Consider the following 15478-nt stretch of genomic DNA (forward strand, 5'->3'; position numbering starts at 1 on the left):
GGCTGCTTTCAGGATTTTCACTTTGTCACTAAGACTTGTAAGTTTTACTATTAGATTACAGGGTGTGGACATATTCTTATTGATTTTGAGGGAGATTCTCTGTGCCTCCTGGATTTTGATGCTTGTTCCTTTTGCCATATTTGGGAAATTCTCTACAATACTTCACTCCAATATACCTTTTGCCCTGTCTCTTTCTTCTTCTTCTGGAATCCCAATTGTTGTTTGTTTGTTTTTTGTTGTTGTTGTTTGTTTGTTTGTTTTTGTTTTTTTTTTAGAAAAAAAAATTTTCAAGATTTTATTTATTTATTTGACAGAAAGAGATTACAAGTAGGCAGAGAGGCAGGCAGAGAGAGAGGAGGAAGCAGGCTCCCTGCTGAGTAGAGAGCCTGATGTGGGGCTCGACACCAGGACTCTGAGATCATAACCTGAGCCGAAGGCAGAGGCTTTAACCCATTGAGCCACCCAGGCACCCCAATCCCAATTGTCCTAAGATTGTTTCCTCTTATGGTATCACTTATCTCTCTAATTCTCCCCTTGTGGTCCAGTGGTTGTTTGTCTCTCTTTTGCTCACCTTTATTCTCTGTCATTTGGTCTTCTATATCACTATTTCTCTCTTCTGCCTTATTTATCCTATCAGTAAGACCCTCCGTTTTTTTATTGCACCTCATTAATAGCTTTTTTTGATTTCAGCTTGGTTAGATTTTAGTTCTTTTATTTAGGGCTCTTATTTCTCCAGACAGCATTTCCTTAATATCTTCCATGCCTTTTGCAAATGCAGCCAGCACCTTGAGAATTGTCATTCTGAGCTCTGGATCTGACATATTACCAATGTCTGTATTGATTAGGTCCCTAGCTGTTGGTACTGCCTCTTGTACTGTTTTTTTGTGGTGAGTTTTTCCGCCTTGTCTTTTTGTCCAGATAAGAATATATGAATGAGAGAATAAGACACTTAAAGAATGGCAAAGATCCCAAATGAATGTACACTATTCAAATCAGAAGAGACTCCCAAATTGGGGGGAGAAAAGAACAAGGGTAAAAATAAGCTTTAAAAAATTTTTTAAAAATTTAAAAATATATGTGTATAAATTAGCCTTGTGAATAGAACAGAGCCACCCACTTGACTTTGGGTGGTATTTTGGTCTCTTAGAAGAAACTACCTCCCAAAATTTTAAAGAAAAAAAATACCTAACACATATAGAAAAATAAGGGTAAACATGATGAAGGGATGGAATATGACTGTAAAGATGAAAATTTTAAAAAGTTCTAAAAAAAGAATTGATATGGAAAAAGAAAGAAAAATAAAGTGGAGATAATTTGGTCAGGCTGGAAACTAGAAAAAAGCCCTGTGATAGATTTAGGGTATATTTTGATCTATTAGGAGAAATTGTATCCCATAAATTTTTAGAAGGAAAAACCCTTTATGAATACAAAAAATAAAGTTAAATACAATGAAGGATAAAATATGACTATAATAATCAAGGTTTAAAAGGATTTTTTTTTTGGAAAGGTATTGTTAAGATAATCTAGTTAAAAATTGTTAAAAGAGGAAAGAGAAAAGTTAAAAAATTAGAATAAGAAAAAATAAAATTAAAAAAATTAATTAACTTTGCAAGACTAAAGGATCATGGTAAGAAAGACTTGAAATTCCATGCTTTGCTTTACCCTCCTCTGGGTTTCTGCTGTTCTCCTTCATCAGTGAGATTGGTCTTGGCTGGATATTATTGCTGATCTTCTGGGGGAGGGACCTGTTGTGATTCTCAAATGTCTTTGCCCGAGGCAGAATTGCACTGCCCTTGCCAGGGCTGGGCTAAGTAATCTGCTCATGATCGCTCTTGGGAGCTTTTGTTCCCTGAATGCTTTCTGTAGAGCTCTGGAAGACAAGAATGAAAATGGCAGATTTCCAATCTCTGGCCCAGAGGAGCCAAGAGCTTGGGATCCCACTCCTCAGTGCACCCTTGAGAAAAGCACTCAGTCACTCCTGCCTCCCTGGTCTCCTCCCGGAGGGCTGTGCTCCTAGCTCACCTGGCCTGTGACCAGGCACTTGTGTCTCTGGCACACAGCCCTGTTTGGAGTCTCCAAACCCAGCAGATTCCTGCTGCTCTGCTTTTCTGGCGGATGAAGGTGAATCTCCCCAGATCTGCCACTTGTGAGGTCCCTGCTCAAAGAGCAGCGGTCTGACTGTGCCATGGATCACAGTTTAAGGTAACCCCAAGCTAAGAGCTTATTGCTCAGCTCCGTCTCTGTAGTCGGCTTCCCCACTCTGAAACCTGTGAGCTCTGCTACACTCAGACACCCCTGATCCTTCTGTGACCCTGTGGCACCTGAGACCACAGTGTCCCAGTGAGGGCTCCACCCCTGCTTAGTCTCTGGAGTGATGTCCCTCAGTGGAGCAGACTTCTAAAAGTTCTAATTTTACTGGTCCCTCCTACCTGTAGTCTATCTTCCCCTAACTTTGGCTTCATTTCTCTGCATGTCCTACCTTTTAGGAAGTGGTTGATTTTCTGTTTCTAGAATTGCTGCTCTTCTTCTTTTCAATCTCCTGTCGGGTGTATAGGTGTTCAGAGTGGTTTGATAACTATCTAGCTGAACTCCTGCGACCTGATGTCATCTCAGTATGATACTCCCCCACCATCTTGACTCCCTAGTCACACTTTTTTAATGTAATCTTTAGAGTTACCTAGTATTATTTTTAAAGAAAAGTATTTGTCATTTTTATTCATCACAGGAAATTTATAAATTAATTCAGGCAGAAGTAAGTTCTTTGGGACATTATTTTTTCTTTTTTTTTTCTATCTAATAATATTACATGCCTTTCCACTTATTGAAGTCTTTATTTCTCTCAGTGGTGTTTTAAATTTTATTTGCATAATCTTTGTATATTTCTTAATAATTTTATTCCGAAATTTCTTATCCTTTTTCATTGTTGTTGCTAGTATGTATTTGTTCTTTCTTTGTTTTGTTTTGTTCTGTTTCCATTTTGTCTTCTTGGTTGTTGGTTTTTTGTAGGAAGATAGCGATTTTTGTCTAACAATCTGTGATCAATCCCTTTTCCACCCCTTGCCTCTGGCATCCATTGTTCTGTTTTCTGTCTCTATTGTTTTGCCTTTTCCAAGATGTCATAGCAATGGAATCATTTCATCTGTAGACTTTCTTTTTTTTCTTTTAGGGTTTTAATTAGTTGTTAAAGAGAGATAGAGAGAGAAACAGGCAGAGGGAGAAGCAGGGTCCCTGCTGAGCAAGGAGCCAGATGCAAGACTGGGATCATAATCTGAGCTGAAGGCATATGCTTAACCAACTTAGCCATCCAGTCATCCCACCTCTATAGAGTTTTGAACCTGGCTCCTTTCACTTAATGTATTACATGCATGTTTGTTTCTTCATTCAGATTCTCATCAGTCTTTAGGGTGCTGATAGGCCGAGAAGTTTTTGAGACCAAGCTATTATTCCCATCCTCTTTTTCCAAAAAATAATTATGGGATTTTCCCTTTAGTTATGCTACCTCCTTTGAGATTGTGCTCTGCCAGGATTTTTTTTTTTTTTTTAACAGCTGCAGCTACAGGCATCCTCTTTCAGAAACTGTCCATATTTTGAAGACATTCATCAGTGCATCCTCTAACATTGTGGTGTTTTTTTAACGGATGTCTTCCAGTATTAGTGGAAGTGGAAGTTGGCATTTCTTTTCCTTCTTTCTTTTTTTTTTTTAATTGTTTCCTTTTTCTGGTGTGATTTTCTAAGGAAGAGGCAGCACATCATTGCTTTGCAATTTTGAAACTCTATGTCCCTTAGTAACTATTAAATATAAATTTCTCTAGCAAGTAGCCGCTGTACTTTTAATTTACTACTTAACTAAGGGCAAACTATAAGCCAAAGGATGGGGAAGCTCTTCAGAACTGAAATGTCACCAGCTTTGGCACATGCTAAGAAATATTCAACTCCCTTTTGGTGTATTATCATTCCAGCCTTTTCTCTTATGCAATATCTCTTTTGCTTATTCCTTTGGGAAATCTTTGAAATTTAAGATTTATAATAATAGTTAAATATTTATTGAGATATTAAGTATCCACACTTTTAATTATCAATTATCCTGATAACTCAGTATGTTACATATTTTATAAATAAAAAAGTATTGAGGATCAGAAAGTTTCAAATGTACACAGCCAATTACTAGAAGGGCTCTGTTTTAAATCCTCATTTTGTGACTTCAAATCTATTACTTTTTGACTACCTCACAGTTACCTCCATATTTATATTCACTGTGATGATTTTGAGATTATTAAACAAATGTATCTGCATTATTTAGTTGGAATCTGGTAACAACAATTTAAGTTAAATTTAAAGGAGGTTATCATTAACTCCATTTTACACTAAAGATATACTATATATATATATACTATAAAGATAAAGAAATTTTCAAAGGTAAGCAGTTGTTTCATAGAACTGATTTGCACAAGGCATCCTAATCCTAATACCTAATAATTAAGTATTCTCCCTTTTAAATAACTGTACATCCAATAGAACCATTTTCTATACTTCAAAAACACTAAATTCTGGGTTTAAAATTTTATGAGTATTTGTTCTATTGGGAGCTGTTTGGCACTAGTTGTTTAATACATGTTTAGTATTTTATATCAGTTAGCTACTGTCACAGTAATGTTGTGCAGTAAAAACCATAATACTGTGCAATAAATTACCACAAGACCTGTAAGATCACAACAATATACTTAATTATTGTTCACAAGATCTCAGGCCTTCAGATTAGTCCTTGTGGCCTTGGTTGGACTTACTTAAACTATGCTTTCAGCTTCAGGTAAAGTAGGTGGCTCTACTGATCATTGTTGGGCTCTGTCCCATGATAACTATAAGCTGGTTGCTTAAGATGGAATCAGTTTCACATCTGTTCATTGAAAACACATTTACTTAATGTTCTAGGCAGAACTCACTGAAGTAGATTCATGCTCAGTTGGTGGAGGTGGGGGCAGACTAGTAATTTCCCTACACCAACAGCAGGCAGCCTAGGTTAACACTGTTCTAAATCTAAGACCTGGTATGAATTGTGTCCTTCCTGGTGTTTGATATTAGACCCATCATAATGGACTAAACAAACAAGATCCTTGTTTTTGTTTGTTTTTGTTTTAAGATTTTATTTATTTATTTGACAGAGAGATCACAAGTAGGCAGAGAGGCAGGCAGAGAGAGAGAGAGAGAGAGAGAAGCAGGCTCTCTGCTGAGCAGAAAGCCTGATGCGGGGCTCGATCCCAAGACACTGAGACCATGACCTGAGCCGAAGGCAGAGGCTTAACTCACTGAGCCACCCAGGTGCCCCAAGATCCCTGTTTTAATAAAATATATAAACCAGTGAGGAAGATAGATGTCAAACAAATAGAGATTTTAAAATATACTTCAGGGGCGCATGGGTGGCTCAGTGGGTTAAAGCCTCTGCCTTCAGCTCAGGTCATGATTCCAGGGTCCTGGGTTCAAGCCCCACATCAGGCTCTCTGCTCAGCATGGAGCCTGCTTCCTCCTCTTTCTCTGCCTACTTGTGATCTCTGTCTGTCAAATAAATAAATATATATATTTAAAATAAATAAATAAATAAATTTTATATGTATTTATAAATACACACACACACACACACACACACACACACACACACACACTTAAAAGAGAAAAAAATAGGTTTTGGAGATATAAAATAATAAAAAAATGGTCTTTATTGGGAAACTGACCAGGAAAGACCTCTCTGAGGGATAAAGATTAGGAAGAAGAGTAAAACTGAGTGCAGTTGACAAAAAATAAGTTCAAACTGAGTTGGAGTTAAATGCATTGACTTACATATATGAAGTGTGTGAAATGTATAGGGAATATGAAGGAAGGAACTAAGGGATAATTACAACTGCGGATTTGAACATCCTTAGCCTGGGGACTTGAACCTCCCCAGACCATTGCTGCTTCCTTCTCTGTGTCTTTTTTCTCTTCTACTAATATCACAAGTAGACTTATGCAAACTGTAAGGGTATAGACACTGGCATTACTAGGCTTAGACATCTGTGATCTTAGAAGAAAAGACACTCTTTACCCTTAGCTTGAAATATTCTCTAGAAGTTTGGAGACCCATTAGCCTGATTTAGATCTCACATCCACCTTTTGAGCCAATCACCATGGAAAGAGATGATGGTACTTAGACTTAAAATAGGAAAACAAATTTTCCTAAAAGAAAGCCCAAAGGAATTGTACTAACATGGAAATGGGGGGAAATTGTAAACCTGAGTCCCTTCCCACAAAATGTATATTCATCAAGCAAAATTCATGTCTAACTCATCTTAGTATGTCCAATAGTAATTAGCACATTTCCAAATTGATAATGTAATTTTAGTAAATGTCAGACTGTGGAGAAAGCCATCATCTACTCTCTTATGGGGAGTGCACTCTAAGACCGTAACTCTCTTCAAAGAAATCCTTTATTATTGGATCTCTTTCCTTTACGTAGCTGTAGGTGTGTGATGGGTTAAGAGTAGCAGAACTCATTTAATCAACTCTTAGCTATTCCTTTGTTGATGTTTCCGTGGTTTAGATTGTCAGCTGAAGTTCCACTAAGATAGAAAACCCCCATCTGTCTTGGAATTCAAATAATTCTGTGTTCTTTAATCAGAATCAAATGTGGAAAGATCCAAGGAATAAAAACATATTTATACCTTATTTTAATCAATATATATATAAGCCTAAAAGTTTCAAGTTTCTTATGAATGTTGGATTAAAAGAAATTGCTCCTGGAATAACAGAGAATGATATAATAAATTATGCTTGTAAATAATTGGACTTGACCTCAAAGTGTTTTATCCTACTTATGAAAGCATATAAATATTTTTATAAGTCTATTAAAAATAAATTTATTTTCAGATCCCTTTGAAGCATTCATCATCTTTTCTATTCGTCATGAGATCAGGAAGATTGATCTTCATAAAAGAGACTATAGTCTACTTGTTCCTGGGTTGAGAAACACAATAGCACTTGATTTTCACTTCAATCAAAGTTTGCTTTATTGGACGGATGTTGTAGAAGACAGGATATACCGGGGCAAGCTTTCTGAAAGTGGAGGTAATTTTTAACTGAAAATTCTATAAAAATATGCTGTAATCAGATGGGATTTATATCAAACTTTGCACTTTCATCCTTTGTCTTCTCCCTCGTATATGTAAAACCAGGGATGTCGAGTTTATGTGTGAAAATATATTGAGGGAGGGGAATGAATGATGGGATCCTGTGCTAGGCATACAATTTTCAAATTGTGAGCTTTTCCTTGGACATTTGGTAAAGAAAAGTACTTATAAGAAATAACTACTGCCTTCCACATACTAGTAGACATAATGTTTGTGAGTAAAATGTTTTATTTTGTCCGCAAAATTTCAACATACAATGAATTGTCCCAAAGACCACTAATATGAACAAAATGTTTTTATCATAGTTTGACTTAATTCTTTTGTCTAATGTACACTTCTTAAGTAGCAAGGCTCTGAGATAAATATATGTAATAATCATTTTGGAAACGTTGGATCTTTGTAGCATTCCAAAGTCCCAGTGTTTCTATAAAAATCTGAATTTCTCGAAATTAAGTCACATTTGCAATTTTGGAAAAATGATAATAAACATGTGATTCACCTGTGAATTTGTGTCTGTGGCATATTGCAAGAGACTGATTTCAACTGATGGATTTAGATCCTTGGGCTTAGATGATTAAAAAAAAAAAAGTCTGTTAAAATGTCTAACAAAAACGGTGGCGCAAAAAAAAAAAAAAAACACTGGCAATGTTATAAACTATTAAGAGTTATTCTATTAGAAAAAAGATTTTGATTACAAAAGAAATTAAAAAGTGGATAAATAGATCATTAGTGGACATTACCAAATTGTTTATTTTAATTTAGACCAAACTAAAGCCTTCCTCTCTTATTTGTAATCATGTTATATCATGTAAGTCTTATGGTCCCAGAAGGGGCAGGGAGTGGGATTTGAGGCTTATCTTTATTAAAGGTAAGTGCAGTAAAGTCATCTTATTTATCATGCTTCAGAAAAGGGTGGCTACTGACTAGCTATAATGCATGTTGCCCCAGAGGGGCATTTTCTCTTTATTCTATCCCTGAAGATCAATGTTGATACTAAATTGCGCTAATTTTAACTAGCACATCATTCTTATTCCCCAAATCCTGTGTTCTATTTCAAAAGTCAGAAACAAGAAATATAATTTTTTGAAATCTAAACACTATTGTTTAACCTTAAAGTTATTCAAAAATTTGATTGCACTGTCACTGAAAGGGTTTAAGAAATTAAAGATTTCTGGTAGGAAAGATCAGTAATTCTAAATTTGGAGTCTTAGTTTTCATCATGCCAGGTAACACGTTTGCACTCTATCTTTGAAACTCAATATCATACTTCAAAAAACTCTGTGCTGCTGGTAAGTAGGCATTGTGTGTGTGCGCGCCTAACACATTCATTGAATGGGTACAAGTATTAGTTTCCTTTTTTTTTTTTTTTTTTTGTAGGGGTCAGTGCAATAGAAGTGGTTGTGGAGCATGGCTTGGCTACCCCAGAAGGACTGACCGTCGACTGGATAGCAGGCAATATATACTGGATAGACAGCAATCTGGACCAAATTGAAGTCGCCAAACTTGATGGCTCCTTAAGAACTACACTTATTGCTGGAGCCATGGAACACCCCAGGGCCATTGCTTTGGACCCAAGATATGGGTAAAGAAGTTTGCCTTCTACAGATTCATTTTGGCATAAAAAATAATCTTTTAAATGAATACTGAATTCAATTATCTCATAAATTATGAGTCAGATTGCTTATTTTGTGCATGCACATATAAGTTTATATATGTATAATTATGTATATTTATGTCTAATGTATGTCTACATCTATATATATGTTATATATATATATAACATATATATAATTAAAGTTTATTAGCATAAATTTGGTTATAAGATTGCTTACATAGGTATCTTGAGAGGATAGAAATCTCTTTTTTCTAAATATGGGCACTAAGCTCTATTGAAAGCTATTGCAACTCAATTTTGAAGCAGTAATTTAATGAATTTCTCTGTGACGTGTCAAAGAGACGCTATAATTATTTCTAATGGTTCCAAACCACAGGACCAGTCTCTGGTACAAATAGTCATAGATGTTAATTGCACCACCTCTTATGTATTTTATAAGTACTTGGAGTCAGGTTAAAAGAAAATTAGTATAAGGTTGAAGGAATCCAATGATGAGACACTGACTATTGGAGTGTTGGAAAGACAAGACACATGATTCTTGAAAACAAGGTCAAATGTTGAGTAACTCAGCTAATTGACTCTGGTGTTCCCTTGTGTGTTCCTCTGTGAAAGAGCAGAAGAGAGACAAGAAAGCCCTGGAAAACAAGGGTTCCAATTTCTATTTGCTCAGTTATTCTCTGGAGAATCCTCTTAACTCTATTATCTTCCTTTAAATTTCAGTTTTTTCTTTCATAAATCAGGGATAATACCTTTATCATTTGGTTGTTTTTGAGGAGATGGTGAATATGTGGAAGACAAGATTTAAGTTATATAGATGAGAATACTGTTATTACTGTCAATTATTTATTTCCTTGGTAATTATTTTACAAATCCAAAACCATTGTCAAGGCTAATGGTTAGCAGATCAGAATTTTTTTAAATTCATTTTTATTTTGATTAATTTATTTTTTTGTCACTGTACCTTCAAGTAATACAAAGTCCAGGGAACACCAGTGAGGAAGGAGAATCAGCCAGGAGGTAGTTTAAGGAAATGCAGAAGAGAGAAAAGAAAGCCTGACCACAATTTCTGGCTGGTGCTCTGGTTTATGCCGAAGTATAGAAATCAGTGGTTTAGGAAGTCTGTTTGTTCTTTTCTTCAATTCATACACAGAAATTAAAGGACCAAAGTAGCTTGCCTAGAACAGGGCTCCAAATAGGCAACTCTTATGTTTGCTTTACCTCTACATTGTTTTAAATTTATTTATTACTTGTCCAAACTTAAAATATTAAGGCATACAGTCCTGGATTTCTGGCTGCTTTAAAAAAAAAAACAGAGATCTGGCAGCAAGGAGCAAAGCAGTAGCTGTATCTTTTACCTTAGAAATGGGTTCTCTTATTTATACAGTCTACATTTTGCCCATTTTATTCACTAATCCCTATAATAACAGTTCACTGGGAAGAGATATATTATATTTAGTGAAAAATTCATTTTTTAGAACAGACTATTTCTGAGATTACAGCTAACTTCCTAATTCTGACCTTTACTTCCCATAAAATTTCATTATCAACAGGGGTTTTACCCTCAATGTAACAACTACCAGTGTGGAATTTTCACCTACTAGACCTAAGTTGTACCAGTACCTTATACACAGGGGAAACTTCCCGTAGAACAGAAAGTGATATTTTGGAGAAAATTGTGGTTTTAGCTTATACACCAATATGGTAGAAAAGTTGTGAGTGCTCTCAAATTACAGATGGCACATAGAGAGAAAAACAAGATACAACAAAAAGGACAAAATAGGCATATGGAAAGCTCTGAAAATAGTCTGACCAAACAACGTATTAGGTCTGGGAGTTGAAACTTTATTTTCTACAGCTTTGAACTGACAAGGCTTAGGATAAAATTATTTAGCTCACTTAGCTTCCAGAGGATCCTACCTAAGAGGAGAAAAAAAAAAAAAAGAGAGAGAGACATAATACGTCACCGACAAATACTATTTAAATGAAAATATCAGATAGTATTCCAGTGACATAAGGTCTTCAGAAGTAATATACCCTCTAAGAGTTGAAAGTTAGTGTAGAATGCCAGCCTCTGAGTAGGAAAACATGACAATGCTTCTGAGAAAGTTGATGCCTTCTATTACTAATTGCTACTATGAAATTGTACAGCTGATTAAAATAATTACAATGGTGGTAATTTTTTTCTTAAAAAATGAGTGAAAAAATACACACAAAAATCCTTTTTGATATGAGTAATCAAAGCTCAGAAGTTAGTATTAATACATACAACTCTAGGAAGAAATTGAAAGGTTGATAAGTTTGGGTGTCATGAAAATAATAGGATTTTTATTGTTAAAAATTATCCTATAGTGCATTGATACACTTAAGATATGAAGTTCACATAAACACCTCTAAAGCCCAGCTGTAGCAATTAAATTTAAAAATGCAATGCAAATATGAAAATATTTTCAGGTTTGGGATATTTTAGTAAAAAGTCCATAATTATTTTTAAACATTGGACCTTACATAAGTTAGGCTGAGAGCATAGTAAAAATATATATAAGCATGCAAACTCACACACATACAGTGAACTGCAAAGCAAAGCACAAGAAAAGAAACACTGAAAAATAATTTAATTTGATTTAAACTCCACTTAGGGGTTCCTCGGTTGAGTGACTGCCTTTGGCTCAGGTCATGATCTTGGAGTCCTCTTGATCGAGTTCTGTGTCGGGCTTCCTGCTCAGTCTGCTTCTCCCTCTTCCTCTCCCCCTTCTCATGCTCTTTCTCACTCTCTCTCAAATAAATAAATACTTGAAAACAAACTAAAAAACTCCACTTACTGCCTTTGTGTTATCTGTTCAAATAGAAACATAAAATTTCTCCCTATTGCTTAAAAAATTCAAGAAATACATAAAAAAGGTGTGAATCAAAATTGAAAGGAGCTCCAAAGAAACTTAAACTTCTTTTAAAAATAGGTATATTGGGGTAAGTCTACTGAATAATTTTTTTATAATTATGGTTTCTGTAAATACTATTACTTTCCTACCACATCATAAGCTCTCTAATGGTAAACCAAGACATGGTTCCATGTCTATGAAATCCGCCCCCACTCCTAGTATATAAAATTGTGCTGAATATGTTTGTTAAATAAATTAATACAAGCATATTCATGGACTTTTTGTTAACATGTAACTTACAAAACTCAAGGATAAACCTGAAAGGGAGAAGCACAGAGTAAAAGACAGCTAAGGGGTAAATACTATAAACTTATTGTTTCCAATAACAAGTGAATGAACAAGTTTGCAAACAGCCACTTCCCTCCCTCAGCTTAGCTGAGGAAAAACAAAAAGAACAATAACAACAACAACAACAACAATAACAACAACGAAATGAGCAATAACATTAGGCCAAGAAGACAGGCTTACATCATGTGAGTTTCCTTCAGCTCTCAAGGTCCTTTGTGACCTTTTTTTACAGATCCCAAAAAACAAATGTTTTAAATCAACTGCTTTGCTTCCCAGGCATAAAATTCACAGGTCTTCATTTTACATTATAAAACATATTTGCCATCATGCCACATCCCTTTAGTATTCTGGGTTTTGACCCAATATCCAAAGTGACAATTTATTCCAAGACGGTAAATGAAAGTCTTGGGAAGGAGCCATTTTTCTCTCATTCCTTTTTAAGGGAATATAGTTATTACTAAGGTGACTTGAATGAATCCATGAATCTCTCCTGAACCCCAAGCTTAGTATTAGGGAGTAAGAAGTACCAGGGAGTTCCCAATTTATAGGGCATTCGCTTCGGGTCTTGAAATGTCTTTGCCTTTGTACTTGTGCGGCTGCATGGTGTCCTCCTGCTCCGCTGTGTGTTTAGATTTTATTTGTCAGAATAACTGGGCTCTGCTATAGCAATTGCAATTTGTGAAAGTAGATATAGTAGTTGTGAAGATTAGTGAAACATCAAAATAAAATTTTAATTTTATCTGGGAATGTTCTTAAATGAAACTAATAAAGATGTTGTTGCTTTTAGAAGACCTAAAGATTGTAGATAAGTATCCTTGTTTTTTGCCAAGATCATTTATTTTCACCTTCTGCAGCTTGACCTGATAGATGATAATGGCCCTTTCATGCCTGTAATGATACAAGTTGTTCATGGTCCATTGACCCAATTTAATCCTGATACACACTAACTCATGAATGCAGGAACTGTAGAATCACTAGACTGTAGTCTCTTTTTTAAAAGCAATTGTGGCTGAATATTTCCATACGTCCTGTAAGAAGAGATATTCAGCCTTTGTGTATTTCAAGAAATAATTCAATCATTGAAATGCTAATACATTTTAACCATAAAAAGAAAGTAATAAGGGGGAAATGATTCTTTTAAAATACCACACTATAAAGTATACAAAAGAGTGCCTAGAATTTTATGAAACAATGATCCTTGAAATCAACTTTTTAAATTGATTGTAAACTGACTTATGGTGAAGTTAAGAACACTTTTAGGAGAACTAATTCTAAAACATGTTCTTTTATAAAAAATATTGGAAACTTCCCCACTTGAATTGATGAAAGATTAGGACCATTGTGAGCATTATAGAAGAAAGAGCTTAATGCTGCTATGTTTAGTGAAGAAATGAAGGAATCACTTTAGAATGTCTCAAATCATCCCAAGCTATGCTTTTATGGTCCAGTGGAAACACATACTTGAGAGTTTACAGTGCCTACTCTGGTAAACCTATAATATAGAATGCAGAATTGTAGAGTTACTGATGTGTGTGTTGGAATTTTTACAACCACAGAAGGCAGAACTAGGTAGAAAGAAGAGAGACACCAGTTTTCCACTTATTATTGAGGCAAAAGACAAAACTCAGAAGTCTTTGGGTCATCAATCCAGAGTGTGAATTACAGCCTTGCCTAGATCTCATGGTGGCTTATCCATAGATATTCAGACTAGTTATCATTCTCAAATTTATTGTTTGTTTTCAGTGATTATTTTTCCTAATCATTTTTAAGCTTGCAACTATCTCTATTCTACCTTGTCTGTCAAGATACCACATCAATTTGATTGATGCTGTTTTGGTCTTGTTTCTCATTTTAAATCGTAGTTTTAAAATCCTAAGTGTAAAGGGAAACTGACCACAATCTGCTGTCAGTGAAAAGATGCATGCATCCCAAATTAAATTTGAAGTGAGACACATAATACACCTCATTCATTGTTTTAAAGACATTCAACTACTTAACTGAATAGCCTACCACCTTTATATTAAATCTTAGTTCCATTTTCCCTTTATGGCAACACATTGTATATTAGGTAATTTATAAGTAATATGTGTATGGGTATATACATGATAGTTTTTTCCTCATATTAATCTTTAAAAATTAGTCTTTTTAGAAAAATGATTTCTAGCTGTAAAATATTATAAATATCCTCTGGTATTTTTAATATTCTTAAAAATTATCTATTTTATTAATTTTGAGTTATTTGCAGTTTTAAACTTTTATTATAGAAATTTTTAAATACACAAAATAGAATGAATTACATAATAAATTTCTTCATATTTATTACCAAGCTTCAACAGTTATCAATACATTATCCCTGATACATTACTTTGTTCTATCCTTTCTCAGAAGTTTACTTAATTTATTCAAATATTGGTGATTAAAGAATGAATAATTTGGATATTATTTTTCTGAATATGATCCCATAGCAGGACCAGGAAACTCCTCTAATGCTGCCCATGAAACTAAAACTTCCTTTTTTTTTTTTTTTAACATAAACTCAGATTTTGAGAGACATTCTTTGAGATAAACCCAATCTTACAACTTCCTCTTCTGAATCCTTTACTTGTGGCTTTGACTTATAAAACATTCTACTTTCACATACATGCTGCTGTGACATTTAAACATTGACAATAGTATTAATTGTCTTTCTGTCTCTCCCTCCATTTCTTTAAAAATTTGGAAATACTTAAAAATTCTGCATTTAAAAAATAAATTTTATGACTATGTGTGGGTGGCATGCTCGTGGAAGCACAAGTCTTTTCTGTGACCTAGCCATCCTTTGTGCTAGATTGTTTACATCTAGGATCTCACCAAATGCTCCTGATAAGTGTGTACAATTAGAGTTTTTACTTACAGATGAGAAAATGGAGTCTGAGATTAAATATTCTGGAGAAAGTAACAGATACCAGTCTTGATCCCAAGTTAGTCTGACATAGAAACATATTGGCATAATTATTTGGTAATATTTTGAGGCTGCCAGGTGCTTCAGAACTATCTATGAGCTGCCACTCTTATCAAGGACATCTACATCTTCCTTCTCTCTTCACCATAGTCCTTTTTTTTTAAAAGATTTTATTTATTTATTTGACAGACAGAGATCACCAGTAAGCACAGAGGCAGGCAGAGAGAGAGGAAGGGAAGCAGGCTCCCCGCTGAGCAGAAAGCCCAATGTGGGGCTCGATCCCAGGACCCTAGCGTGACCTGAACCGAAGGCAGAGGCTTTACCCCACTGAGCCACCCAGGCGTCCTTCACCATAGTCTTTTAACACACATACTTACTAAATTTATTACATAATGTATTGAATTGTGTTTTATTCATTTCGTATTTCAAATTCCTCTGTCCTAAAGACTATATACTTCTCAAAAATTCAAGTCATGGTATTTAGTTTACATCGCTCCATATCTCCTTACATAAGCATAATATAGATAATATTTTAAAAAAA

At 34.8% G+C, this 15478-nt stretch overlaps 1 protein-coding gene across 4 annotated transcripts in view; it reads left to right on the plus strand.

Annotated features, from left to right (window-relative positions):
- The window catches only part of LRP1B (LDL receptor related protein 1B), a 1969831-nt gene that overhangs the window by 1314541 nt on the left and 639812 nt on the right, over positions 1–15478 (plus strand). For all 4 annotated transcript variants that reach the window (XM_032356230.1, XM_032356231.1, XM_032356232.1 and 1 more), the window contains 2 exons: positions 6898–7095; positions 8535–8739. In XM_032356230.1, coding sequence (XP_032212121.1) covers positions 6898–7095; positions 8535–8739 — 403 coding nt within the window. The remainder of the gene's footprint in view (positions 1–6897; positions 7096–8534; positions 8740–15478) is intronic.

The sequence above is a fragment of the Mustela erminea genome, chromosome 8 (assembly GCF_009829155.1).
Source record: "Mustela erminea isolate mMusErm1 chromosome 8, mMusErm1.Pri, whole genome shotgun sequence".
Lineage (NCBI taxonomy): Eukaryota > Metazoa > Chordata > Mammalia > Carnivora > Mustelidae > Mustela > Mustela erminea.